Here is a 27,964-nt window from a genome sequence, read left to right on the forward strand (position 1 = left end):
CTAAAGTGGAGGGAGCGCTGTGTAATTACTTCCGGACACCAAGACTGCCAACTCCTGGATCGACATCTCCTTGTTGAGGTAACTGTTGTACTGAGCCATGGTTAGCCTTCCGCTCTTCAAGGCATCCTCAATTGAGAACTCTCTACCAGACTTTCTGTCGAGGATCACAGATGATTCCCCATTGGGACCCTTTATTGAGATCTCCTCCCAGTCACATTCCTGACTCTTCAGTTTGACAAACAGGCTCCATTCGATGAGGCCAAACACATGAGCTTCCTCTGGAGACATTTCTTTTCCTGTGTCGGGGTCAATGACCACAATGGAGCGCCTCAGGTGGTTCTCTCTTTGTTCCCTCTTGATAGCCACTGTCTTGAGGCGATTCTGGAGTTGCTCGATCTCGGCGTCTTTTTCTCTGGATAACTGCTTCAGATCATCTAACTCTCTTTCCAAAGCTTGGAATCTGGAGTCCAGGTTTATTCCACTGTCCACGTGGGTTGTGTTTCTCAAATCCCGAGCTTCTGTTGCTGTGAGTTCAATCTCTGACTGCAGTCTCCTTGTTTCCATCAGCAGGTTCTGTTTCTCAAGGTGTAGTTTGTGGTTTTCCTCCCTTAGTAAGTCTAGCTCCTTTGATGACTTGGAGTTGTTGAATTCCACCTCGGACAGCCTGGTTTCGAGGCGGTTGATATCTGCATCTAGCTCCCTCTTACGCCGACTTTCTTCCTCCAGATTGCTCTTCAGCTTTTGAATCTCATACTCGGTGTCTCCTTTGTCCACTTGGACGCTCTCTGAAAAGACCACTTTCTCTTTGACCTCCATCTTCTCCAAAGAAAGGAGCTTCTTTCTTAGGGCTTCTAGTTCAGTTTGCAAGACATGTCTGCGGTGCTTCTCCTCTTCTAACTCCAGCTTGAGGAGGGAGTGCTCCTTCTCTTGCTGGGGATCTTGCTGAAGGATTACTTTCTGTTTCACAGTCACTCGTTCTGTTGTCTCCCTCTCCTGTTCTTCCAACTCGTTCAACCTAATCTTCAGCCTCTGCACCTCCAGTTCAGCCTCTCTGCGGGCCTGTCTCTCTTTCTCAAGTTCTTCTAGCTGACGCTCTAGCTCAGACCGCCTCCTCTGCAGCTTGCGGAGTTCTTCACGGAGGCAATCAATTTGCTTCAGCTCGCTCTCAATGCTCTGAGAGAAGGAGTTGACTTCAGCTTTCAAGGTAGGATCTTGCTCATACTTCACTACTTCCTGTTGGACCACTTTCTCCTTCACCTGGGAAAGTTCTTCCTCCTTCTGTCTTACTTTCTCCTCTTGGAGTAGCCGCTCCCTCTCCAGGTCAATGTGTTTCATCTGTTCATCTGCTAGCTGCACTCTCAGAGACTCTACCTCCTCTCTAGTCTTGGGGTCTTCCCGGAACTGCAGAATTTCTTGAACAACTTCCTTTGTATGCACTTGAGGTTTGGTATCTTTCAAAGTTTGTATCTCTTGTTTCAGCTGGTAGATCTCAAGGTCAGCTCTTTCAATTGCTCCTGTCCTCTCTATGATTTCCTCCCGGAGTCGTTGTAGCTCCTTTTCGGTTTCTGGGTCATTCTTGTACTTAATGACCTCCTTAATGACTTCTTTGACTTCTACCAGTGGCCCTCTGTTCCTCAGAGCAGCCAACTCATTCTGGCAGCTCTTCAGCTGTTCGTCACCGCCTCGGTATCTCCTCTCCTGCTCTACCAGCTCCAAACGAAGGTTGGCAACTTCATTTTCAGCCTTGGGGTCTGGGCGCACAATCTCACGCACTTTCTCCTGGACAACCACCTTAGCGTTCTCTTCCTCCAGCAGCTGGATCTTCCTGAGCAGCTCAGCCTTTTCTCGCTCGTTGGAACGACCCTTGGACTTCTCATCTTCGTACTGGCGCCGGAGCTCATTCACCTCTCTCTCAATGGCTAAGTCTTTCTCTACCTTCAGCACCTCCTTGACGGTAATTTTGCCCTCGGCGATGGCCCGTTCCTTCTCAAGACGTTTGAGCTTGTCCTGGAGGAAGCTGAGCTCTTCCTCATGCTTCTGCCGAAGGGCGCTCTCCCTCTGCTTGTTCTCTTGCAACATCCGGAATTCCATCTCCAGCTGGGGGTCGTTCTGCAGCTTCAGCACCTCCTTCTCTGTTACCTTCTCCTGCTCTTTGTTCTTCTCGCTGGACAGCACAGCAATTTGTTGGCGTAAAAGGATGACTTCGTTCTCTCTGGTTCCTTCCTGCCTCCTGAGCTCTTCCAATTCTTCTTTGAGCTTCAGGATTTCATCAGCTTGAGCCTTATCTTGTTCAATACGCAGTACCTCTTTCACTATATACTCCTGCCCTCCTTCCCTCCTCTCGTGCTCCAAAACGCGCAGCCTGATTTTAAGAGCCTCCAGCTCATCCTGGAGCACCTGGTTCTTGCGCTGCTCTTCTGCTAGGTTTTGCTGCAGTTTGTGGAAGCTTTCCTCCAGCTGAGGGTCAGGCACTTTCTTCAGCAGTTCTTTCTTAACAACAGTTTCTTGGGGCTTCTGGTTTTGCAGGTGGACAATGTTGTTCTGAATGGCTTTGATCTCCGCTTCTAGCTGTTGCCGACGCTGAGTCTCATCCTCAAGCTCTTTCTTCAACTTCCAGACTTCTTCCACGGGCCTTATGGATTTTTTGGTCTGGGCAAAATCTTCTGTCACTTGAGCCTCTGGTTGCTGTTGTTGAAAAAAGAATGTGTAGTCAAAAAACCGCAAATAATCATACTTTTGGTGCTTATTTTCAGTGCCTCCTGTGACAAAACGACAGGAGGATGTTGACCTTGGTTAATGGAGGTTGCCTATTGCAAACGCTGAACGGGCGGTATTTGCAAACAGGCTGCTCTTGAACTGCTCTGGGGATTCCCAGCCTGAGAAATGCTTTCTGCGATGCCTGTTGCTGTCAAAACAAAGCTTTTAGCCACGAGGGACACTAATTCTGGCATGGGTTTGGCAAAAGAAGGGTTGGAAATGATGTGGCGCTTCCTTGGGTGAGTGGGAGATGGGACCAGGAAACACAGAGGGGTTGTCTATCTGATTTAAGTGTCTGCTGACGAATGATTTTGGGGGTGTGAAAAAGCAGCTCGATTTGTTTCCAGTTCAACTTGCAATAGCAAAGGCACACGTGTATATTATTTACACGACTCTCCTTTCAGCATCACATTGCTCCTGGTGATCACTTACCTGCCGCAGGAGGCTCTGAGCGAACTCCAGATTCTGCAGCCTCTGTTTGTTCACAGCATTTACTTCGGTGAACTTGGCTGCCAGAACAGCTTCCTACGGAACAAAAATGTGTTGGAAAAAACTGGTGGAACCAGGGGTGCTTGGTCAAGACTCGCTGAATAGAAACAATGGCCAGGCCCTAAAGAAGTAACCCTGGGTGCTCTTCTAAAAACTTTCTGCAGCGGTGATCTGCCAAGCTTTGGGGGAGGAAGAGTGATTCCCATGCCCACACACTCTCATGGTCATACTGTACCGTTTCCTACTCAAGATACACACAAAAAAAGGTGCAGATGTGGAAGAACGAGGTGGACCCTTCTGCCTGCCTCGGTATGCAGGATGAGTTTGAGGCAGGTAGCAAACAGATCCTGCATAAATAAGTAGCTTGTGGCCTGCTCTTGCTGTATTTCTATCTAGCACGTGGTCTTTGGTGGTGAAATCTCACTCTCTGAAAGTTTGGAGAAGGGAAAAACTTCCAGGTTTTTGGCTTTTCTTCCTCCTTTTCCCTTTCAGAAAGTGCTACATCCAGCGTTTTCCCTCTCTTGTTCTGGCCAGCCCAGCCCAAAAATATTGATGGGTTAAGAATGATAAAAGATCCCTTCCTCCCCTGATTCTCTGCCCTCCCCGCCGTCCCCTCTGGGACCAAGGTTGCCGACAGTAAATACAACTATTTGCAAAATCCCCATTGGTCCCGTAAGCTGTCATCTGCTTTAGCTTGCTGTAGGCCACCCCTTATTTACCTCCTCTTTCACTTTCGCAGCTGGAGACTGGAGCCTGGGCTTCTTGCTCATGTACCCGTTCCGGCCGTTCTCTAGGTCGAGGATGGACCGTAGCTTCTCCGCTTCCAACTCGTAGTCCTGTGGGAAGAAGTTCCCGGGAGGAAAGTGAGATTTCTCGGTCCCCTTCATGCGCAGGTCCCTCTTAAACCCTGGCTTTAATGATTTCTTCCCTTGACCTGTGTTTCGGGTGAGCTGCTGAGGATGGTGGGACCTGGAGCACTGTTAGCAGGACCTCCCAACAGGTTCTGAGTCGGGTATTGCCCTGTGACCATAACAGCAGAGCTGCAGGCATGTGCTGACCTTCCAGTTGTCTTACTGATACTGGGCTTGGAGTGGAAACCTGCCTTTCCCAGACAATAAATCTGAGCCAGTTCCCATGCTAATGGCCACATGATGTCAGCATGAGAGCAGATATAACCTGGTTTTAGCTCAGGAATTGACTAAGCGAGGGCACTAGGTTTTCTTCAGGTGGCTCCTTGGAGGATGTACTACTACTCCGCTCTGGTGAGACCCCACGTGGAGTCCTGCATCCAGCTCTGGAGTCCTCAGCACAGGAGAGACATGGACCTGTTGGAGCGGGTCCAGAGGAGGCCACAAAAATGATCAGGGAGCTGGAGCACCTCTCCTATGGGGAAAGGCTGAGAGAGTTGGGGTTGTTCAGCCTGGAGAAGAGAAGCTCTGGGGACACCTTCCAGCAGCCTTCCAGTGCTTAAAGGGGGCTTAGAAGAAAGACAGGGACACACTTTATAGCAGGGCCTGTAGGGATAAGACAAGGGGTGATGGTTTTAAATTAAAAGAGGGGAGATTCAGACTAGATACAAGGAAGAAGTGGTTTGTTTTTTTTTTTTACACTGAGGGTGGTGAAACACTGGCCCAGGTTGCCCGGAGAGGTGGTAGATGTCCCATCCCTGGAAACATTCAAGGTCAGGCTGAACGGGGCTCTGAGCAACCTGGTCTAGTTGAAGATGTCCCTGCTGATGGCAGGGGGTTGGACTAGATGGTCTTGAAAGGTCCCTTCCAACCCAAACCATTCTGTGATTCTATGTTAAAGTTCTCCCACTGCCAGAATTGCAGTCCTTACCTTCACTGCCTGCTGGTATTGCTGAGCTGTGGCAGAGACCTTCTGCACCTCCTGTTCCTTGCTTGCAATGTCACTGAGGAGCGCCTGGCATGCACAGAGGATACACGTCAAAGGGAACACAAAATCCAGACGCTTCGTTCAGCCTTTTTGAGGGTTGCCATTAAAATTACAACACTGAGAACTACAACCTTCTCGAGCTGCCCTGGTACATGTAAACAAGGCACAGGTAGGACAGTGGGACCTTATAGCTTAAAAATAAATGAAGCTAATAAGTATTTATATTTTTCTCTTTTATGTTCAGGAGCTCTCTAAGTTCTACTCCTTATCTCTTAGTGTTGTTCCTTCTCCTCTGCCCATGGAACCCAGGGTGCTCTCAGAGTTACCGCTTGGTTCTTCAGCTTCGTTTCCACTTGCTGGATGTTGTCGGTCTCCTGCGGCTCGTAGTTAGGTATGTTGCACAGGAACTGGTTGACTTTGTCGTAGTTGGTGCGGTAGTTGGAATAGGCGCTTTTTGCTTTCTGCAGGGTCTGCGTTCTGTAGGGGAAATCAGCTCAGCTTCAGCACTACCACATCTCTTATGTCTTCTGCAAACGCCTCTTAACCCGTCCCCGCTTCCCCTGCTCCCTAAAGACACAGATTTGAGCCAGAGTTGTTCTCTTGCCAAAGCCCCCGTCTCTGTTGCAAGAGCACTTAATCCTAAAGGCTGCCCAGATCTACCCAGCCAGTGCATGCCAGGAACCTCTTGCTCTTCCTCCTTAGCCCTCCCTGGAATCCCTTCTGCAACTGCTCATTCCCATGATGGCGTTATGCCTCTCCCAGATTCAGTGTGGTTCCAACTCCCCTGTAAATATCCCGGCTCTCCGGGCTGGTCCAGTCCTAGCAGATCCTATCCTCTGTCTTACCTGTGGTCGATTTGCTTGCTGAGGTTGTTGAAGCGCTGGTTGAGTTTGTAGAGCTCGGCTTCCTGCCGTTCGATGTCGGGGCAGTGCTCCTGGAACTTGCTGGCCAGGGTGTTGGAGCACGTCTTTGTCCTCAGCAAGTTCTGCTCTGCTTCATTGAGCAGGAACCTTTTGGACTGGAGCTCGGTGCCCATGGCCTGGAGAAAAAGCAGGAGAGAGGGATTCTCTGGGGTTGCACACGTGCCAGGCTTTTGTCACTGTTCCCCATCAACTCCAGCTCCTGCACAGGAGCCGCAGAGGATGCTAAGGAATGGCTGAGCTGCAGTCGTGCTACAGGTTGTGGAGAAAAGCAAGTTAGAGGTTTGCATTGTAAGCAGAGCCATCTGGTAAACCCGATGGGGAGAAGAGCTAGCTCTTGCTCCCTTCTCCACCTGTTAATCTTAAAAAGCAAGCATACTATGTGCAAGATATTTGATGCTCCTCATGTAAGCTTTAAACCCTGTTCCTGCCAGTGCAACAGCTCCAGAAGGAGCTGTGAAAGCTTTTGCACGCTAGTCTGAACTTGGGGACTTGTTGGAGAAGCTGAAGAAGGACAGAAAATTCTGGCCTAGCCAGTTCTTGGCCTTTCTAGCAGAAGGATTGCCAATTTTGGTCAGTAACTTTTCCTAGCGATAGCTGTTCTCAAAACCTTCCTTAAGTCAATCTCTTTCATGTATCAGACCTCTACGTTGCTTTTCCCACACCATTTTATCCTTCGTTTCTCCATTAGTCCTTTTGTCAAATCACAAATATTCAACTGGCATTTGCTTTCTGGTTTGGGGATGGGAACGGTTTGCATTTAAAGTACGTGGGGATCACTGCAGTTAACACGGGGTCTCATCTCCAGCTGGAGGAAGCCGTCCCTTTGCCAACTGATTCAAGCTTGCGAGTTGAGCAGCAATTACCCAAGCTTTTGAAAAGTGGGTTTGGATGTGGGAGCACATCAATAGGGTAGAAAACTGGCTGGAGACAACACTCACCAGCAGCTCTTCTTTCTTACGGTCCACCACCCGCAAATCCTCCGGTACCGTGTCATCTATGACCAATTTGTTCTCATAGGTAGACAGCAGGTCTCGGCCTTGTTGGAGGCTCCTCTCGAGGTGCGTGGCCACCTCAACTCTGTATGGACACAAGAGGAAAGGTGTTTAAGCACGCCTGCACCTGTCTCCTGCAGGATCCTACATCATGTCCGGCTCAAGCCGTGACTTAAGCCATGACTTACTTCTCTTGGGCAGCGCTGAGCAGCTGGACCACGCGGTCGTACTTCTTGTTGGTATTCTCCACCTTGTTCTTTACCAAGGTGGCACTGCCAGTGTTCGGCACGGATTCGATGAAGACCTCGCACTCCTGGATCTTCCTCGTTTTCTCGGGTTCGATGCGACGAACCTCGTTGGTGATGTTCTGCAGTAGGAATAAAGCCTTTATAGCAACTGAACTAGGACCTCGTGGCTACAAAGAAGCTGACCCTTGGCTGTCCAGTGTGAGAAGCGAGGTCAGGGCTGAGGGCTTGTGTTTGATGGCAGATGCCTTTCAGCCCTGTGGGGGACAGAAGGATATCTTCTGTTGACTCTCTGTTGACTTGTATCTCTTCTGGGGCAGGCTAGCTAGCCCTTAGCAAGGAAACTGTGGCTGGGGAGTGGTTCCCACCAGCTCTAGCTCTGTCAGAAACATGCTGGACTCATCTGGACTGTTGGACTCTGCAGCCTGACGGATGAATTCTTGCCTGGACATCAAAGCGCTGCAGGCAGTTGGCGCAATTTGCTTTCACTTGTGGTGGCCCTTGGATTTTGACACAGCCCTCGGCAGGTGATGTAACCAGGACCTGAACTTCCTCCTAAAGCAAGGGAGGTTTGTGGCACGGAGCCTGGCTTAATTAGGGGTCTGAAGGAGAGGAAAGGAGCAGGATGCTACCAGCACTGGAGCCTAGCAGAGCAGGTCTACAAGGAGAAACAGTGCCCTGGACCATAGGTGTTTTCCTGCTCCTTTCTGAGATGGTGATGGTGAAAGTTAACATCCCTGCTGTGCTCAGAGTATGAGCAGGATCAAAACTTGAGGGCTTCCCTCTCTTCCTCACAGTCCAGACTCTGCAGCCATCACCTTCTTCCCATTCAACCTTTCTATGACCGAGCTGGGCCAGGAGCAGGGCAAAGGTTTTGGCTTCTGAGGCTGCTCAAAGGGCTGCTCCCCATCTCCACTGGAAGAAGCAGCCAGCTGTAAGCATCGCTCCATGCCCGCATGCTCCCGGGCTCAGGAAGCGCTTACAGCACCCAGAGCACTGAGGACCACCCTGGAGACCCCTTGGGAGCACGGTCCCTGTACAGCACTGTCTGTCTGCTTCCACAGCCCCGTACCTTCAGGTCCTTGGAGCGCTCGGTGCTGTCCTGCACAGCCCGACTCTGCTCCAGCGGCGGACGGAGGTTTGCCGTTATTGCTTTCTCCTGCTTGTCCAGGTCGCTGTTCACTTTCTCCAGCCCTGCCAGAAGCTGGCGCCCCCGAACCGATGCAGCATCTGGATAACGAGCGGAAATTAGGTTAAAGCTGGCTGGAAGCTGCGTCTAGGCTCGGTCCCACTGGTGAGTGCAAAACCCGTGTTCCCCTCCGCTCCCCGAGCCCTGTCTGCTGCGACCACAGCCTGGCTGCTCTGCCCCTGCACGCATCCCAACACTGCTGTCCCTGGGACCCTTGGGAGATGGGAAGCTCTCGGTGACATCCCCCCTAAGATGGGCCACCAAGTTGAAGGCTACAACAGCCTTTTTGTGCCTGGGAAGGGGCAAGCCCCAAGCTGCCCTTCCAGCGCCGCACCTCCAATGCTGTCTGCCTTCAGCCCCTCGTAGCGCTGCTGGAGGATGTTCTTGCAGTTGGCCGTCTTCTCCTTCACGGTCACATAGTGATCGGCAATTCTGCAAAATGGGACAGCGTGGGCATGAGGTCAGAGTCAGTCCATCACCCCGTCGCCCATCCCGGTGCTGCTCCGGGAAGGAGGTGGCAGCTCTGGAGGGGCTCAGGGGACCTGGCCCCTCAAGGCAGCCATGAAGCAAGTGGGGGAGAGGCACCTTCACCCCATGTTGGCAAAGGGGCAGAGCAGTGTCTTCACCGGAGGGGTGGGAATAGGGAAGAGGCAGCAAAGGCAGGTACCTGCCTGCTGAGGGAGGGATGGGCAGCTCCCCCCACCGTAACAGCCTCCCAGAAGCAGGGGGACCTGGATGGCTCAGAGCTGGCCCCATTTTTACCAGGTGGGGTCTTGTATGCAGGCAGGAGGGGGCAGGAATCCCTCCTGGAGAAAGCCTGAGGCTTTGAACAGGCACGGCTTCGCTGTGGGAATTGGGGCAGGAGCCCCGCATCAGTGCTGCCAGATCAGGGGTGCAGCGCTGGTGGGGTGGCCTGGGGCTGGTGAAGGCAAAGGCAAAGGCTGCCGGGGCAGCGGGAGGGTCCGGCAGGGTGGGGGGCACGTACTGGTCCGCCAGCGCTATTGCTTCTGCGTCAGGCGGGGGGATCATGAAGCAGACCCCCGGGGCGCTGATCTTGTCTCCTGAGCTGTCTGCCACTTCCCAAACGTCTCCGCTGTTCTTCTGCAGGGTATAGTGGGCTCCTCGGCTTATCTGGCCCTGGGGGACAGGAACCGGTCACAGCAGCAGGTCAGGAAACACCACCCGCCCTGCTCCACACCCTGGGGAGCTGCACTTGTGGGGCCTTCTCTCGGCACCCTCTTGCTTCTGCAAGTGTCTGCCGCTTGCCAAAAACTCATGTGCCTGCTCCTCCCTCCCCTGAGCCTCCAGGTATGAAGCCATGCCTCCTCTTGCAACAGCCCTGGCAAGCAAATTCCCACTAGGGCAGAGATGAGAAGGCGTTTCCAAGGCTGTGCTGTGGCTTTCCTTTTTGGAGGGGCAGGCGGCTGAGTCAGCCGGAGCTGCTCGCTCCTTGCCAGGCCCCCGCCACTCCCGTGGTGTCTGCCGGCTTTGCTGTCCCATCCCTTCGGTCAACAGCTCAGTCCCGCAAAGACTGATACCGCCATGGTGGGGATGGGGGATGCAGATGTGCCCGCCGGGACTCTGCCTGTGATGGTGGGGTGAGTTTCTTTGATTAGAAACACGCCCGGACACCTTCGCTGTCCCAGCGCAGGGAGCGTGGGAATGTGACAGAGCCGGGCTGTCGCAACCTCCTGAAGGGTGTGCGATAGGCACGCTGTCCGCAGGTCCCCCCGACCCCTCCTGCACTGCTTGTCCTGAGCTGCTTTCCCACCGGGGTGAGCACGACCTTGTCCCTACGGCGGGAGACATCGCCGCTTGGGCACGAGCAAAAACTGCTCCTTCCCCAGGTGCCTCTTCCATCCCCAGTGCCCCCCCGAGGAGAGACGGTCTCCAGCAGCACCTCTGCATCGCTCGGGGGATGAGGGAGATGTTACCTGCTCGCCTTCGTACTCGCAGAGAGCCTCCACGGGGACGGGCTGGAGCGGCGTCTCGCGGCGGTACCGCAGGGGCAGGATGTGCTGGCTGCGCTCCTGCAGGGACTTCACCACCGCCTCGTACTTGTCCAAGGCCTTCTCCTGGTCCTAGCACGGGGTAATGACCAAAACCAGTAGGGAAACGTGGGAAGAATGCGTTCCAGGGCTCTGCCAGCTTGGGAAGGGCTGGGGGGAGAACCTCATACCAATGCTGCCGGGCCAGACACTGCGGCTTCTCTTTTGCTTATGCTAGTGAAAATGGGTCCTGCTCTGCAGCCGTTGTGTTTCTGCACTCTCCTGCCTACGTTTGCAGCCAGGCTGAGGGCTGGGACTGTGCCCATGAGTTGCCATGCCTTGGCACTAGCCACCGGGCAGTAATAGGTATTCCCTGGTGTATGGTCCTCATCTGCGTGGCTGCACGCTGATGGATAGCCCCATTCCCAGCTATTGGCTCTAATTAGAGCCCCATGAAAAGGCTTTCCATCGGTTGCTCTATTTCTAGCTGTGCAGGTGGGTATCCCACAACGTTGAGTGGGATGGAGCATGCAGGAGGAGGGGGACACCCCTCAGGAAGAGCTATCAGCTGTCCCAGGACACGTGCATCATCTGGGCCTGCTGCAGCACGCTTGGGCTGGGCCAGCGGCTCGGCTCAGCGCAGCCCTTCCCAAGTGGGCGATCTCACATCCCAGCTCTCGGCAGCACAGCAAGTTCCACAACCTCCTCTGGCAGCAGGTCTAATTATGCTCCCGCCCTTAATGAGCGCTAACTCAATGAGAGAACAAATAAAAACCAGCCCAGTGAGCAATTGCGTTGCTATGGGAGAGGCAATTTCTAGCTAGAGGGGAAGGAAGAGTTGGGTGAAGGCCGGGCAAAGGGAGGCATGGTCCTGCTGCTTGCCGTGGAGAAAGCTGGGCTAGATGCCTGCTCTGGCAGGGTTGTCCCTCCGTCGGTGTCGTAGGGGCACTGGCTCCTGCCGCTGCCTCCCCTGCGGTCCTGCCTGCACCAATACTCACATCCAGCTCCCGGAGGAGAGACTCGAGCTGGTATCTGTCCTTGAACTCCGGGCTGAATTTTTGGTCCAGGTCTGTATCCACCTTCTTCAAGAGCTCCTGGGCATCCTTAGTGTCTTTCTGAAACTACAGAAAGGCAAAATCTCTCGTGAGAGAGGGTCCTGCTGAAACATGGAGCAGGACCCACCCCAGCACCCTGGTCTTTGTGCTGCCTAGAGCAGGGACAGCCACCAGGAGCTGTGATGGGCATCTGGACACCCAGAAGTACGTGGAGAAAGGCGAGGAATTGCTGTTTCCCGTGCTCAGGACAGCAGAGCTAGGGGAAAGGCAACCAGGGGCAGCTTATTCCATGGTCTTCTCCTGCAGTTGTTAAATCCCACCTTTCCCCGCCCTCAGTTTTGTTTCATTAGGACAGCATCATGACGGTGCATGGTGTCTCCATTGCCAGCGCCAAGGAGAAGGCAGAGCCAAGTCCTTCCACGCACAAACCACCCCCCGGGGCAGTTATTCTGGCAGATACCCACAAAAGACACTGCCTGGGCTGGGCAGCGGGGTTCAGCTTTGGCAACAGACTCATCACGTCGTCAACACGCCCAGGCTGTGGGAAAGGAATCCAGCCTGACCTGCTCCCCTGCAGAGCCTCCCTGGCTGCCGGATGGAATTTATCCAGCAGACATCTGTCTGCCGAGCTCAGCTGGGGCGCTGAGCCCTTGCGCAGGGCTCCCCGGGGGGCCAACTCTGCTTTCTGCAGGTGTAATTTCCCCACTGGGACCTGTTCTGCTTCCGAGAGGAGCACTCAAGGTCTCCCTATGCCTTTTTTTTTTGGGGGTGTGGTACCTCTGCTGGCCTGTGGACAAGTTGGACTGTGGCTCTTGAACCTCAGCGTTGGAGCGGATGCTTTCTGCAAGTTACGCTTTGGCCAGGCAATTACTGTCTTTGGTGTTTGAGCAATTATGAGTTGTATTATCAGCTCAAAGTGGTCCTCCTAGCCTTCAAAGCTCCGTAGACTAAAGGACTAACGCTCTTCTACACTGTTTCCAGAGCAGCAGGAGCTTGTATGTTTGCTGGGGTCTCCTGCAACCCAGCACCTACTCTCTGGGCTGTGCAGAGCAAACAGTGCCTCGCTGCTCCTGGGGATCTGGTACCTTGTGGAAGTCCTCCATAAACTTCAGGTGGCTCTCCTCGCAGATCAGCAGGTTGAGGTACTCCTTCCAGTCGGCATGCACCGCCTCGATGTGAGCCTGCAACACAGGGGTGGGAGGTGGACATTAGCGGGATGTCCCGTGCTAGGGGTGAGCCTGGGCTGCCACCAGAAAGCCCCCGTTTCCTTCTTGAGCAAACAACTCCTTGGTTTCCTCTGAAGCCACCCAGATGCTCAGGTCAAAGCTAGGATGGGAATACCGGAGAGCTAGTCTGAAGCTGGGATGCTCCGATGGGAGCGTGGCGATGGGTATGAGGAGGTGGCAAATCCTGTGGCCTTATGTCCATCTTCCCATCAAAGGTGGCATTTGCCACCATAATTTATCCTTTGTAGGCAGGTACCGGGTAATCGCCACAGGAATGAGGAAGATGGGAAGAGGTCCTTAGGTTTATCTCGGCTCCTCCGATGGTGTTTACACACTTGGAGGTGAAGGAGACTTTTTCCCACTCGGCGTACCAGGCAGTAAAGTCAAGAGTCGTGTTGGCACCAGGTCCCATGCTGGAGAAGGGCTGGGCAAGTCCCCCGAGCGCCAGGGCGGGTGGGGAAGCTGGAGCCCATCCCTGATGCTCACCTCGATGGCGTTCTTCCCAGGGTGATTCTGGGCGAGCAGCTGATCTCCATCCGCATGCAGCTTGTTGATGGCCTCCTCCTTCTCCTCCAGCTTCCGGTGGATGAAGTTCTAGATGGAGAGAGGTGAGATACTGATCCCCGCACAAAGAGAGGGGACCCTGGCTGCCTCCTGTAACTGAGCTACTCTGAAAGGTCTTAACAGCTCCCCAAGACAGAAAGCGTGATGTTCCCCTGCTGCAGTCCCACTTTTCCTTCTCTTGCAGATGTTGCTAAAGATGTGACTCTTGCCAAGTGAATGCTTGCGAGATAAGAGAGAGGAAAATGAGGAAGCTGTCAAGCTTCCTTGTTGCATTATCTTTGGTAGGAGGTAAGGATTAACCTTACTATCCATATGCTATCATCTGTACATCTCAAAAGAGCTTCATGACGGAGTGGGGGAAACTGAGGCACGGAGAAGGGATGTTTTCTGTCCCCGTCCAACCCCCAGCCTGCTCCCCTGGCCCCGTGCCCACCTCCCTTGCTGCAAAGCACCCAGCCGGCACGGGGCCAGGCGGCAGGCGAGCGCGCACGGACCTCGTACTGGCGGCGCCGGCTGGGGTAATCCAGGTTGTGGTCGCTCCAGTCGTAATGGGTCCGGTCCTTCGCCTGCTGATCCAGCCAGTAGAGCTTGTTGGTGCAGCGCTGCATGTAGTCCTGCAGGGAATTCAGATCCTGCTGCCGCTGCTGGGAGCCAGCCTGGGAAGGGTCAGAGGGGAGAGCTCAGCCCAAAGCTCCTCTCCACGGGTCCCCTGGGGGTGCCTGGCCACCCCAGCAAGGGACCCCTGCCAAGGGCTCTGTCCCCGGGATCTCGGAGGTCTCTTACCAGCAGCTTCTGGTATTTAGCTTGGAAGTCACTGGTGTATTCCTGGTGACAGAGGAGAAGCAAGGCAAGAGTTAGGAGCGTATTTCTGGAGAGTGGTGGTCTGGCGGGGGCTGGAGGAGGGAGGGGGATGTGGGGTTTATGGGATTTGCCTCATTGTAAAGCTACAGTTGGTGTACGATGCTCAGCTCCGAGGTTAGGCGTGGAGCTGGATGACCAGCCAACCTTGTCCAGGCTGTAGGAGCTTGGATGGTGGGATGCCCTCGCCTTCATCAGTGGCTTGGGACAGGGCAGCAGAGAGAGGGGCAAGAGAGCTGACCTTGTTGCCTTCCTTGGCCATGTGTGGGCCGATGGCCATGACCTCATTGTGGAAGATGTTGTGCTCTTCTACTTGGCTGTTGACCAGCGGCAGGTCGGTCCCAAAGCCCTTGCAGCTTAAGGCATCCTGCGGCGCACAGGAATTGAGGTTAGCGATGGGGGAACGGGCTGTGGCAGCTAAGATTTGGGAAACTCCTCTTGGAGGTGGGCATGGAGCTGGGCTTGGATGGGCTCCAGCATAGGCAGCGTGTGGGTGCCTGGGAGTGAAGGTGGCCATGCGGGACAGTGGCCGTGGGAAGGCCAGTTGGAGGGTTTTAACCCTTTTCTGGCTGGAAGAGTGTAGTGCTGGGATAAAATGAAGAGGAAGGGCCACAGAGTAGAGCCCAAAGCAGGTGGTGACTGGGGACGCCAAGCCAAGGACCCAAGAGGAGAGGCTGAGGCTGGTTCAGCCTTGGCAGGCAAGGCTTTGGGAGGGGACCTAAGAGCACCCATCCCATAACTACGGGGAAGTTGTTGAGTAAACAGAACCAGGCTCTGCAGGGTGCTGTGTGGTAGGAAGGTGAGAGATTACAGGTGTAAATTGAAATGGGAAATGCAGATTGGGTATAAGGAGAGGCTTTTCCACTCTTAGGACAGTGGGGCGTGGGAGCACATTGCCTGGAGAGGGAGTGCGGTCTCTGTCCTCGGATGGAGAAGGGTAGAGGTTTGCCCAAGCTCACCCAAGAGGTCAATGGCCAGGGTGAGCCTTAGGAGCCCATCCCCTGAAGGCCAGGCTGGTGCTGGATCGTAGCCCTCCGCTCCTCCAGAGCTTTTCCTTGCTTAGCCTGGTGCCGCTTCGAGCACCAATTCCTGGTGCCACAGCAGCTGGCCTTGTTCCACCACCTCTGCACCCTGCCCTGCCACCCAGCATCCCACCTCCTTCCCATGCTGTTTGCTGTTCCCGGTATCAAGCAGCCAAGAAGGTTTCCAGGAGCCTGTTTCTCCACGGGGAGATGCACGAGGTCCTGCCTGTCCCCAGCTAGTGCTGCTGGCCAGGCAGTGGCACTGATGGTCCCCTTGGTACCTGCTTCTCCTCGATCACCGTTGACCAGTTGACCTGGGGCTCAATATGCTGCAGGGGGAAGCTGTAGATCTGGTTGTGTTTCACGCGCAAGTTTGCCACTCGTTCCTTCAGCTGCCGGATGCTGCGGGAAGGGAAAGATGAGGGTGGGATGCAGGACGTGGACATGGGCCGGCATTAGCATCGGTAGCTGTAGGTGATCCTCTCCCAGCCCCGCCATGCGGGGGGGACTGTCCTTAGGGGACCTTGGCAAGGCCAGCGCTGCCGGGCGGGCTGGCAGCCGCCGCGTTGTGCAATCGGCTGGGGAGGGAGAGGGCAAAGGTTCCTGCGCACCCGTCCTCTGCCGAGGGCTGCTCAGCACGTCCGCCAGCTTCAGGGCAGGCTGGTGTTGGGGAAGAGCATTGTCCGCCCGGCAGATATCACCCCGCCATTTGTGCAGAGCTGCCATCAGCAGGCGCACGTGCCTGAGGATGGCTGCGGGTTATGCACCTTAATGGGAGCTGGGCTGAGGAGCAGCCTGCGGTGCCTCCCCCAGCTGTGGGCAGGAGCCCCTGGAGAAGGATCCTTCCCCCCCCCAAGGCTTTGGGGACGGGTCTTTGCCCTCCAGTACTCACTCTTCTGTGATCATGTCACCCTGGGGGTGCTTCATGTGCCGGGCGATCGCTGCATCCCCATCCAGCACGTAAAGCAGCTTGTCCGACTCGGTGAGTTTCTGAGCCGTCAGGTCCTTGTACTGCGGCGGCTGGCATGCCTTGATCTTGTGCAAGTCCTGGGCAGGTAGAGAGCGGGGAGGAAGGGTCACGAGGGGAAAATAAATGGTATCCAAGAGGTCGTCCCGCCATGCTGCCCCTGGGCACCAGAGATGGGCAGGAGCTCTGCCATCTCCTGTCCTCCCAGGGATGTATTTTGCTTTCCTCTCGCCTATGTTAGCCCCGAGGAAAGGCTGTGGCTGCGGGGGCTGCATCGCTTTGGGATGCATCGTACCCTTTGGGAAGAGGAGGATGGTTCAGGCCCCTTCCCTTCCATCCCAGCTGCCTGCTGGGGTGCACATCCAGGGACGCGCATCCCCGCCCTGCGCAGTGCTACCCAGCCGCGGGGTAGGGAAGAATTTTGGGGCCCTGTCGCCTGTTACACCCTCCCACTTTCTTGCCATGACCCAGGGGAACCCGTGCATCCCTCTGTTACGGATCATCGCGGCCCGGGTACCCGTCGTAGGGCGAGGTGACCGTGCGCACGTGCCCTAGGAGAGGAGACCGCAGTGGAGCGGGAAGGGCTGCAGCAGGAGGGAGCCGGGGTGGGGGACAGGGCTGGTTGGGGGAGCCCGCGTGCGCGGGGCCACGGCTTGCTTACATTTTGCATTCGGGAGTCGGTCTCCACGATGTTTTTTTCCACCTGGTCGGCATTTTTCTGCAGGCGTTCTATGAGCTCGGTCAGCTCTTTGCTGGAGATGCTGGGGAGAAAAAGGGAGACTCGTCACCCCACAAACACGGTCGCAGCCCTAAGCTGCTTCCAGGGGCTGCCCTCGGGGTGCCGTGACCCCGGGGGTGGCCGGGGGCCAGCCGAGCCTGCCAGGGACTGCAGCTGCGCGTGACTCACTGCTGCCTTTCTAACACTTTCCAAAATACTCGGCTGCTCTGCCAGGAGGGGGGTGGCGGGCAGGGACTTAGTGTCTCCCGCACGGTGGAAATGGGAGCGATGCCGTAGGCGAGCCTGAGCCTCCCTTGGCTTCGGAGCAAGAATGAAAAGAGCCGTTTGCAGGGGACAAGGAGAAATGGGGGAGCCTGAGCGGTAGAGAGGACCTGGACCCCGTTTGAGGCTGTTGCGTGCGGGCTGTTGCCTGTGCCCTTGGCAGTCCCACCCCACTCTGGGGCACAGCCCTGCCTTGGAGCCCCAGCTCTGCCTCCTCCGTGCCGTGGTCAGGGCTTCCTTGCCCTGCAAGGAGTTATTCACAATTTAAACCAAATCAAGGGATGGGACAGCACACATTGCATCTATCTTTCGGTGCTTTGTCTCTTGCTAGGCACTATTTTTTGCTCCGGGGGTGATGCTGGTCCAAACCTCCATTTGCAGCTGGGCTGGCAGGGTGCAGGGCCAGCCCCAATATTCCCAGCGACGGCTGAGCTAGAGCAGAGTCAGAAGAACCCGTGACGCAGCTTTTGCATTGCTGGGGTTATTTTAAACATTTCGTCTTCTTGCTGTCACTTCGGCTGCAAGGAGAGGTTGCAGCGTGCCAGGGCCGGCTCCAGAGGACCTGTGTGCCAGGCGATGCCCGCAAGCTCTCCTGCTGCAGCTCTGCAGACCGGAGGCAGAAAGCAGGGTGTGCTCCCCGATGGTCCCCGCAGCTGGAGGGTTCCTAGAGCCAAGGCTGGTGGCAAGGCTGGGGCTCGCGTCCCAGCCGTGCCGCTTTGCCACGTGGGCTTAAGCCAAGGGTTGGCTCACTCCAATCCCAACCACCTATAGAGCGGGGATAATAAGCCTTAATGACCTCGTTATGTGGTGGTAGAATGAATCTTTATATGGTACTTGGAGGTGTTAATTGCTGTTATAGCTGTTAGTAGGTGACTTGTGTGTCTCCTGAAGGGCAGTGGGGCAGGCTGGGGGAGAGCAGAGCTGTCTGGTGGAGCACCAGCAGCCCAACCGTGCTTGCTCATGGCGTGGAGGGCTCCTGCGTCCCCGGGTGGACACTCTCATCCAGCAGCTTCGTCAGCCCAGCTCCGAGGGCTCCTGCAGCACCTACATCCCTCCCGGGGTAGGGGCTGACCATGTGAGCTTCTCCAGGACAGCACGAGGCATGTCCTCCTGTCTTCTGCAGCACGAGGGGTGAAAGCTGAACGTGGACATGGCTTGTCGACCCAGGCAGTCTTCTTCCAGGGCTTTGCTGGGGCTTCCCTGGATGTGCGCCAGCACACAGCTACCAGCAGGTAAGAGCAGTTCGTGGCCTTGTCAGTCCTGTGCAGCTCGGGGACCCCACGCGGTCTCCAGTGGGGACGTCTCAGCTTGCTGCCTTTCCAGCGCGGGCAGCGGGGGAAAAAGCTTGGCCAGCCCGGGTCTGGCCAGCCTCCTTCCTGGCACTGGTGCTGAGCTTCAGGAGACGTTCCTGCCTGCCACGTGTGCTGTCGCTTTCAGTGCAGCAGAACAAAACAGAACCCAGCTCTGGGCTTGTTCCTCCCTACCTCGAACCCTGCCCCGGGCTGCAGGAGCCTCGTAGCATCTGACAGCTCCACAAAAGTTCCTGCTTCCCTGGGAGGTTCTGGCGTGGGCAGGATTTACACGGAATTTTTTCTTTTTATAGAAGCTGCATCATCAGGACGGTACCCAGCAAGGCTGGCGGTTTGTGTCTGTCACCGTTGCTGCTGCCTCCTGATGAGCAGAGGAATTGCCGTCATTACGGGCCCTCTCGTATCAGCAGAAACGAACCGAGCAGGCATTTCCCAGCAGAGGAGCAAACGAAGGGGTCGTTGCGAGTCGTGCGGCCGGTTGCAATAATTGCGAGGATGAGTCTCGTTTTCTATTCAATAATCACAGCTGGAGGGTGCAGGGGTGCACCGGGAGATGAGGCGCGGGTGGCTGGATCCTGCTGCAATGGTAGAAGCAGCTCTTCCAAATCCACTTTGGGGTTTCTTCTAATCCGCATCATCCCATGTAAACCAGGGAAAACGTCAGATGAGATCAGTGGAGAGAAAGTGGTTTGAAGCTGGGCAACTAAAATGCGCTGCCCGCATTCGTGCGTCTTCAGACACTCAGAGCTGGCATCTCCTGCATCCGGAGAGAGCTTGCAACCACCGAGGAGCCTTCTCGTTGCTCACTGATGAACAGGAGGCCACCCGAGCTTTGAGGGTGGGAGAGGCTGATGAACCAGGTGGGACCTGGGGATGCTTAGCTGCGATAGCCAGGAGCTGAACCGGCACTGAGCGGGGCTCGGGAAGAGCTGGGAGGGGGTTTGCTACAAGCCCAAGGATGAATCTTCAGGGTTTCAGTGGACCTATAGTATGGATGGGAAAAACCATCCCAAAAAGCAGATGATGTCTGGGGCTTTCCAAGTTCTGGCTTTGAAGCTTCTAAATTGTATAGGGGGAAATAAAATTAAGCCGGGGATTGTTTGAGATCAGTGGCAACGCTGTGTTTCAGCCACGGCTTCCCGGTCCGGTCTAGCAGAACTGAGCCTGGGGACTCTGCCCGGCCTTTGTGCTCGCTTTGCATCAGTGAAAGTGGTCTCGGGTGCCGGGAACCGGTGAGTGTGCAACACTCAGGCCCTGACACCCTTACGCAGGTACTGGCTTTGCCCGGAGCATCCTCCCTGGCCGCGCTGCTGGAACAGCCAGGCCGGTTTGGGATGGGGATGATGGGTCCGGGTGAGGATGTGCTCCTCGTCCCCTACTCCCCACTCTTCCCCCGGGTCTGAGCCATGAGCTCTAATCACCCCCGTTAATCACCCCGCCACGGAGCCGGGGCTGTGCCCTGCCCACCGGCTCCCAAGCTGGTGGCGCTGCCCCCGGCCATCCTTCCCGGTGACTCGGGGAACCCGGTGCCGGGGCAGAGCCACCCTCTGCCCACAGCCCCGGCAGCACCCGGGGGGCGACGGCCCCTTCTCCATCGCTGCAGGGAGCAGAAGCGGGTGTCGGGGCTGGGGGAATAGGGAGGGCGGAGGATGGCATTTCCCTGTATCAGAGAGGACGGTTTGCCCGGTAATCCAGAAACTCCTGCTGCCATGTGCAGTGACCAGGGAAAAGAAAAGGAAGAGCTCACTCGGAGCAAGCAAGGACATGCCCGGGTATAATGTGGGCACGGCTCTGCTGCCCAGCCTCGGCTTTCCTGACACAGGCAAGAAGAGCTGTTTGCTCTCTCCACCTCTGCGGTTTACGCGAGAGTCACCGGCGGAGCGGGTGACTGTCACCGGCTGAGGTTTTGGGACAGAGAGATCTAATAAAAACCTCCCCACGGGAGCTGGATCTCAAACCAGCCGCTGCAGTGTCCGGGGAGCTGCTCCTCCGCACCCATCCTGTGCCGAACACGGCGTGGGACCGTGAACGGGGAGGTTGGTGCCTGCTCCAGCTCACCCCCACTGCTCCTTGAAGCATGGAATTAATAAGTGTGCAGAAATAAATACAGAAATAAGAGAGTTTTTATTCTCTCCTGCAAGATCTCTCTTATTTATGTATTTATTTCTGCACACTTATGAATTCTGTGCAGAAATAAATACAGAAATAAGAGAGATCTTATTCTCTCCTACATGATCTCTCTTATTTCTGTATTTATTTCTGCACACCCATCACTTCTGTGCCACTTAATCAACTTAGATATTACTGATGTGAGAAGATCAGCACTATTAATAATCTGCCTGCCCCCCCCATAGCTGGGTCTGTGTTAATAGAACAAGAGGACGAGCATGATCCCTGCATCCGTCTGGATCTCAAGCAGAGTGCCAAAGGGATGGGCTGGGAAATCTGAAGCCTGGCTCAAATCTCCGGGCCAGGGGATGGAGGAGGTCGGCTTCCCCCATCTGCAAAGAGGAGGAAGATGCAGGAGAAGTGCAAGGTGATGGGCGAAGCGGCGAGGAATCCTTGGCCGGCCCGGGAAAAGCGTGTGGATGGCATTTGCAGGAGATGGCTCTTTTGGGAAGCTGCTGGGAAGAACCGCAGGTGCATCCGGGCTTTGGAGCGGAGCTGCTGGCAGGGTAAGGCAAAGGGCTGCCGGGACCAAAAAACAGGCAGGAGGGGATGGCCGGAGTGTAGAGCGGCGCTGGGGAGGGAGGGAGGAGGGCAGGATTTGGCCATAGCCCAGCTGGGAAGGGCAGCACACGTGAGACTGAGCGGAGGCAGGAGCAAAGGTGCCCAGGGCACGGCCCTTGGGAGGCTCCGGCAGAGGGAAGGGAAATGCAAAGCTTTTCTGCTAAAATAGATAAGTCTTTGTTTGAAAAATGGAAAAAAAAAAAACCCCAAAACCCTGGAAAAACTGGCTTGGCTGTTTCTGGAGAACTTTAGCATTTTCTGATCTTGAAGGAAAAAATGATATCACTGATGAAAAGCTGCGCTTGGCAGAAGCGTTATTTCTGGTTCAGCATCACCTTCAGCAGCCGTAGCATCGCCTGGCTGGTGTGATGGACCCGAGATTATTCCCTTGAGGAATGGGAGGGTTTTTTCAGGTTTCTCCCAGCTGGGGAGCTGGGAGGAGGCAGTTGCCATGTGGCAGACTCCACTTCATCCATGTACCACAATTCTGACCCCAGGTGATGCTTTGTTTCTTAGGGTTTTGGGGTTTTTCTGAGGATTTTGGGGGTTTTCTGAGGATTTTGGGGGTTTTCTTAGGGTTTTGGTTGTGGGTTGTGTTTTGGGTTTTTTTGAGAAGTTCTCAACAGACAAACATAATGATAATGATTGTGATACGGAAACTCGATTGCTCAAAACTGGACTTTTTTTCTCTATTCTTATTTTTTTTCCTCCCTTCCCATTAGGCTGCATGGTCACTGATAAGAGCTTTTTGGAGCAAACTTCCCCAAAGTCGGCATCTCCGGGATGTCCGTAGGTTTGCACCCTGGCTTTGCGCTTGCTAGCAAGCGGTAGGAAATCCCTTTGATTTCTCTGTCTCCTTTTTTTCCCCAAACTATTTCACTAATCCCCCCCCAAGTGAGGATGTTCAAATAGATACTCCTGGAGCTTTGATGGCTTGACACGATCCCTGGGAACGCTCCTGCTGGGAGCTTGTCCCGTCAATCAGATGCTTGCTGGGAGGGTTAATGGGAAGGGCTCTGTCCTGCTCCTTGCCCCAGCTCAGCGATGCTGGCCGTGTCCCTGCTCTCCTGCTGGGAAACCTTCTCACGGCAGGAGCTTCTCCACAGGTGGGACTGCTCGGCCAGGGACAAATGAGTGGGTTGAGGATGGAGTCCAAGCACGGATGCTGGTCCTGCTTACCGCATCCCACTCCTGGGAGGCACAGACGGTGCATCAGGCAGCGACCACCTACTGCTGCTCTCAATTCCATCTCCATTTCGTTTCTGTTTATACAGATTTCATAAAAAACATACCCAGGTGAGCACTGCTGCTGGAGACCAGACTTCAGGAGGGACTTAAAGGGCACGAATCCTCCAGAAGGCCCCAGCACAGAACTATAAACGCCCTTAAAGCTCCCCGAGCCGCAGCTACCACTGCACGACGTTCCCTTGTGCCGCTTACGACGACGCTGGAGTGAAACTGTGGCAGAGCAGAGGACAAAAGGGCTGGGCTACGGCTAGTGTAATTCAGGTTTGGGAGAGATTAAGGTCTGGCTCGAACCTCCGGAGCAGCGTGCCGTCAAGCTACCCACGTTAGGGCGTAGCTGGACAGCAGGGTTGCTGTGTTTCGTCCAGCTCGTTTCAATTATATTTATCTTCCCTCGTAATGGTGATACATTATTGTAATGTGCATGGAAATGAAAGCAGAAATAGGCCAGGCGATGGCGAGGCTTGCTCCACCGTAAATACAGAGCAGCTCCCCTGACTCACCTGCTGTCTGGTCCTTCGCGCCGACTCCAGCCCTACCAAACAGCCTCTAGAAATGGGTGCCAGCGCTGCAGGCAGAGCCTTCCCCGCTTCTGCCCCAGCTGCCTGCACCTCCTTTTAGGTGGGGACGGGGTCTCCTGACAGCGTTAAGGGTCTCCAGGGCTGGGAACCCGCCTGGATGGATGCTCTCACCGGGGGACCCCAAGGATGAACATCTTTCCTGCTGGCCGGAGGGTGAGTTTCAGCAGCTACTTCTCAAGGCTGAGCTGTGTTTTCTACCTCCCAAGCCTGGACTTTCTAAGAGAGAAACCAACCTCCTGTTTTCTAAGGGTGGCAAGTGTTTGGCGAAGATAACGGCGAGGAGGGTGATGGTTTTACCCCAGACTACGTCCCTGTTGAAGGCTTCTGCCTTCCTTTCTAGGGACGGACACACACACACATATATATATACACGATGCGCTAACAACACAGCAGTCAGGGACAGTCCCAGCCGAATCCCAGGGCCTTTATGCTACCGGGATGGGGTGAGTGCAAAGCAACCAAGTCTGTGAGACAAAAGAAATGTCCTCATCATCATCCACATTCCCCAGACAAGGTAGGGAGATGCCCACAAACCTACTGGTGTGCCCGGGGTTGGATGGGGCTGGCTGCTGAGCCTGGAGACTACAAGGCCAGGCCAGAGCTGCAGTGGATATTCCTAAGGAGAGACTTGGACCCTGGTCCTGCTAATTTGTGCCTCCGAAAACCAAAACCACGGGGAACGCCTGTTGAGGAGCATCACCTGCGCGCTGGGGGTAACGTAAGCCCTGGTGCTGAGTGGCGTTAGGAGGTGGATGGATGGGGATGCGGTCCGGGGCGCTCAGCTCAGAGCATCGCTGTGGTTTTCCGCCAGCCAAGCCGTGGCACAGCGTGGTCAACACGCTCCAAGCCTCAACTGGTGTTGCCGAGGATGGACAAGCTGCAGCAGGCCAGAGGACCCGGCACCAAGTCGTCTTCAAACCGTGGCAGCTTTGCAGGATTTAATGCCGCTCCTGTTCTTTCCCCGCTGTTGCCCTATTACAGCTTCAAAGCAGGCTGCCTTTCCTCCTTGCTAATGCAAGCGTGGGGCCGACCGGCCTCGAGACGCAGAGGTGGTTGCCATAAACGGCTCCTTCCTTGTTCGGAGAGGGGTTCAGCTCCTGTGGGGACCTGCATCCCCGGCACGGCAGCAGGGATGGAGCGGGGAAACGCATCCCTGCCCGCCCCCACCTCTCGCCTGGGTGCGAGCGCCGCGCCATTCCGGGCGTGCTGCGGGCAGCTCGGGGACAGGCAGGGGAGCTGCTCGAAGCCCGTCCGCCTCAAGGCACTTTGGATGGGAGGCTGAAGGGGCTGGGGAAGGGCGGCTGCCTACATCCAGAGGGACAAAGAGTTGTTCACAGGCAGATCACAGCGCCTGGCTTGAGCTGCACAGACTCACGGAGATCTTGAGTCTCCGGTGCTGCTCATCGTGATGGCCCCATCATGGGAAGGGCTCGTCCCAAGGCTGAAGGAGCCACCGAGACTGACAGCGGCTCCTCGTCAGGTTACAACCTGCTGTACGGCAGCGCTTCCCGGGCAACCCCTAACTGAATCAGCTGAGCTTGTAGCCCCGGCTCCTCATTGCGTGCAGGAAACATTCCAGCGCCCTTGCACGCTTGCCAAACCGGTGCTCGGTTATTGCCCTGTCACCGCTGTGCTTTGAAGGCTTGGTCACGGGCAGCACCTTGGCACTAAGCCCTCGTCTAAGGTGCAGCCCCTGCACCCTGGCTGCGCAGCCTCGCCGAAGTGCAGGATGAGGCCGGGCTGTACACGGTATCAAAATCTCCGTCCCTGTTTACGGCGGGGGCGGTTGGTTGATTTTAGCAGCGTTGCTCTGTTTTTCTAGCAGCAAAACTGGGCGGGAGCCGGCTGGGAGCCTGGCAGCGCCTGGAGCAGGGGCCGGGGCGGCAGGAGCTCCTCGCTTCTTCGCAATCCTTCTCCAGCGAGTTGTTTAACCGGTCCGGCGCCGGCTTCCCCATCTTGATGGTGGGGCTGTTTCCACACGGTGGGAGTGTTCCCTGGATTCACAGATGTTTGTAAACTCCAACGCAGGAATTAACAAATTGGGGCTAATGAGCACAGCCCTCCCCGAGGTGCGCGCGGACAGCCGGGGCGCAGGGAGGGAGGGTGGCCCGAGGCCACAGCCCTGCGCTGCTTCCTCAGCCGTCACCAGCCAGCCAGAAAAATAAAGATTTCAGCCTGGCCCGCAGCCTTCCGAGGTGCTTTGGCACCTGCCCAGAGCCGGCTGGGCTCGCGGGCAGGGCGGCGGAGGGAAGACCGTCTTCCCAAGCCCCATCCGCTGTCAGATGACATGAGCACGGGGTACCCGGCGCTGGCAGTGCTCGGAGCGCAGCAGTGGGGACCCCGGCCACAGCCCCAGGGTGGGGATCACAGGGTGGGTACCCGGCACAGAGCGGGTCTGTCTCCTCCCGCTTCCCAACACCCTGACGCTGCTCAGAGTCCCGAGATGTCAACCCAGGTGCGGCGTTTCTCATTTTCAAACCTTCCACTAACACCCCCGAAGACTAGAAGTGCAACTGGGTGTTTACACCGTCCTTCGACCATGGGAACGCTGGGGCTGGGGCCATCGGGGAGGCACATGCTGAGCCTCAGAGGGCTCCACACCACCCCCGTCTCCTCCTGCCAGCGCTCCCCAGGGCAGGAGCTGGCAGCGGGCCGTGCCCCGGGCTTCAGGAGCAGGAGCTTGGGTGGCCCTGCTGAACCAGCCGGGCTGCCAGGGGAGCCCATCCCCAGGGCTGAAGCTGGAGCCTCAGCCCGAACGGAGGGAGCTCAGCAAATACCAAAGCCTGAGCACCCACCGTGCCAGGGCAGCACCCTCCCCTCTCGGGGAACACCCCTCCTACACGCCACAGCACCGCACCCATGGGCAGGGAGCAGCAAGGGGCTTCCACAGTGTAGAAGATGTCGGCGCATTCTGGGCTGACCGGTCCCTTTCTGGGTCCCCAAAGGCACCTCAGTCCCTTGCCAGCTCCCCAGTTTCCTTCCCAAAGGAGGATTTTTGGGAGCAGGGCGGCTGCTCCGAGCCCACCAGCCAGGGCAGGTGCCTCTGGAGAGGGATGGAGAGGGATGAACAAGCCACGGGCTTGAATCTGCACCAGCCATCCCGCTCCGTGTGCTCCAGAGCCCCTGCAGCTCCTCCGGGAAACACAGGACACGCTTCTGAATTGATCCAAACATCCACCTCTTGGGAAAAATGTCCCCTGTGCCACCCGCCCTGCGCGGGCAGGGGCTGCCCGCTCTCCAGCCCCGCTCCTGCGGCAATGCATCGCACAGCCCGGAGAGGGGCCAAGCCTTCTCGGAGGGGGGATTTTTACATCTTTTGCCTTTTAACGGTGACCGTTCGTGGGGTGCATTCAACACGCTGCTCTTTTTATAACCGGTACAACTGAAACGCGTCCCCAACCCATCAGAAAGAGCTGAGGAAAAGACGATCGGCTGAATACTTGGTCCTGATGGAACAAGTGGATGAAGGCTGAGGACAGCAAGACTTTTTTTTCCCTACGATCTAATCCAGCACACGCCTGGGAAGCGAAGGAACCTGCTCCCCAAAGCCGCCGCTACTGCGATGTGAGTGGGACTGGGGAAAAACCATCCCGGTGCCTTCACCCGCCACCAGAGAGGTGGACCCAGCTCGGTGCCCACACCTCGGGGGGTACCCACACCCCGGGGGGGGGGGGTACCCCGGTTCCGCCAAGCCCCACCAGCGGGAGGGGGATGCTGCGGGACGGGATTCCCCGGGATGGCGGTGGGGATGGAACGGGGCTGCCCGGGGTCGGGACACTCACCTCTTCTTCTGCACGGAGGGGCTGTATTTCCCTTTGTTGCGTTTCCTGAAAAGCGAGTGCATCGCGTCCCCGGCACGGCTCGGCCGCGCTCCGCCTGCTCTTCCCCCGCCGCCGCCCCGCAGCCTCTGCGCCCGCACCGCGCCGGGAGGCGGGGACGGGGCTGCACCGCCTCCTGCCTCCCTCCTCCTGCCTCCCTCCTCCTGCCTCCCTCCTCCTGCCTCCCTCCTCCCGCCTCCTCCCGCCTCCTCCCTCCCTGCCTCCGGCCCGGCCCGGGCCCCCCCGCCCCGCAGCATCCCCCCCCGCCCCGCAGCATCCTCCCCCGCCCCGCAGCATCCCCCCCCCCGCCCCGCAGCATCCTCCCCGCCCCGCAGCATCCCCCCCCGCCCCGCAGCATCCCCCCCCGCCCCGCAGCATCCTCCCCGCCCCGCAGCATCCCCCCCCGCCCCGCAGCATCCCCCCTCCGCCCCGCAGCATCCCCCCCCGCCCCGCAGCATCCTCCCCGCCCCGCAGCATCCCCCCCCGCCCCGCAGCATCCTCCCCCGCCCCGCAGCATCCCCCCCCCGCCCCGCAGCATCCTCCCCGCCCCGCAGCATCCCCCCCCGCCCCGCAGCATCCCCCCCCGCCCCGCAGCATCCTCCCCGCCCCGCAGCATCCCCCCCCGCCCCGCAGCATCCCCCCCCGCCCCGCAGCATCCTCCCCCGCCCCGCAGCATCCCCCCCCCGCCCCGCAGCATCCTCCCCACCCCGCAGCATCCCCCCCCGCCCCGCAGCATCCTCCCCCGCCCCGCAGCATCCTCCCCCGCCCCGCAGCATCCCCCCCCCGCCCCGCAGCATCCTCCCCGCCCCGCAGCATCCCCCCCCGCCCCGCAGCATCCCCCCCCCGCCCCGCAGCATCCCCCCCCGCCCCGCAGCATCCCCCTCCGCCCCGCAGCATCCCCCTCCGCCCCGCAGCATCCTTCCCCGCCCCGCAGCATCCCCCCCCGCCCCGCAGCATCCCCCCCCGCCCCGCAGCATCCTCCCCCGCCCCGCAGCATCCCCCCCCCGCCCCGCAGCATCCTCCCCGCCCCGCAGCATCCCCCCCCGCCCCGCAGCATCCTCCCCGCCCCGCAGCATCCCCCCCCGCCCCGCAGCATCCCCCCCCGCCCC

The 27,964-nt window shown here is 57.0% G+C and overlaps 1 protein-coding gene across 1 annotated transcript; it reads right to left on the reverse strand.

The window, feature by feature from the left end:
• On the reverse strand, nucleotides 1-26,881 carry PPL (periplakin). The gene is made up of 22 exons (XM_059826476.1): nucleotides 26,820-26,881; nucleotides 16,833-16,932; nucleotides 16,097-16,251; nucleotides 15,486-15,606; nucleotides 14,424-14,549; nucleotides 14,108-14,149; nucleotides 13,819-13,980; nucleotides 13,247-13,354; nucleotides 12,620-12,715; nucleotides 11,478-11,600; nucleotides 10,426-10,572; nucleotides 9,477-9,628; nucleotides 8,826-8,923; nucleotides 8,375-8,532; nucleotides 7,246-7,424; nucleotides 7,004-7,142; nucleotides 5,988-6,181; nucleotides 5,469-5,619; nucleotides 5,086-5,169; nucleotides 3,966-4,082; nucleotides 3,190-3,282; nucleotides 1-2,685 (listed from the first exon to the last, which is right to left on the reverse strand). The coding sequence occupies exons 1-22, from the start codon at nucleotides 26,879-26,881 to the stop codon at nucleotides 1-3; spliced, it is 5,292 nt and encodes a 1,763-aa protein (XP_059682459.1).
• Nucleotides 26,882-27,964: the final 1,083 nt, after the last annotated feature.

This window comes from Gavia stellata, chromosome 18 (genome assembly GCF_030936135.1).
Source record: "Gavia stellata isolate bGavSte3 chromosome 18, bGavSte3.hap2, whole genome shotgun sequence".
In the NCBI taxonomy this organism is placed as follows: Eukaryota; Metazoa; Chordata; class Aves; order Gaviiformes; family Gaviidae; genus Gavia; species Gavia stellata.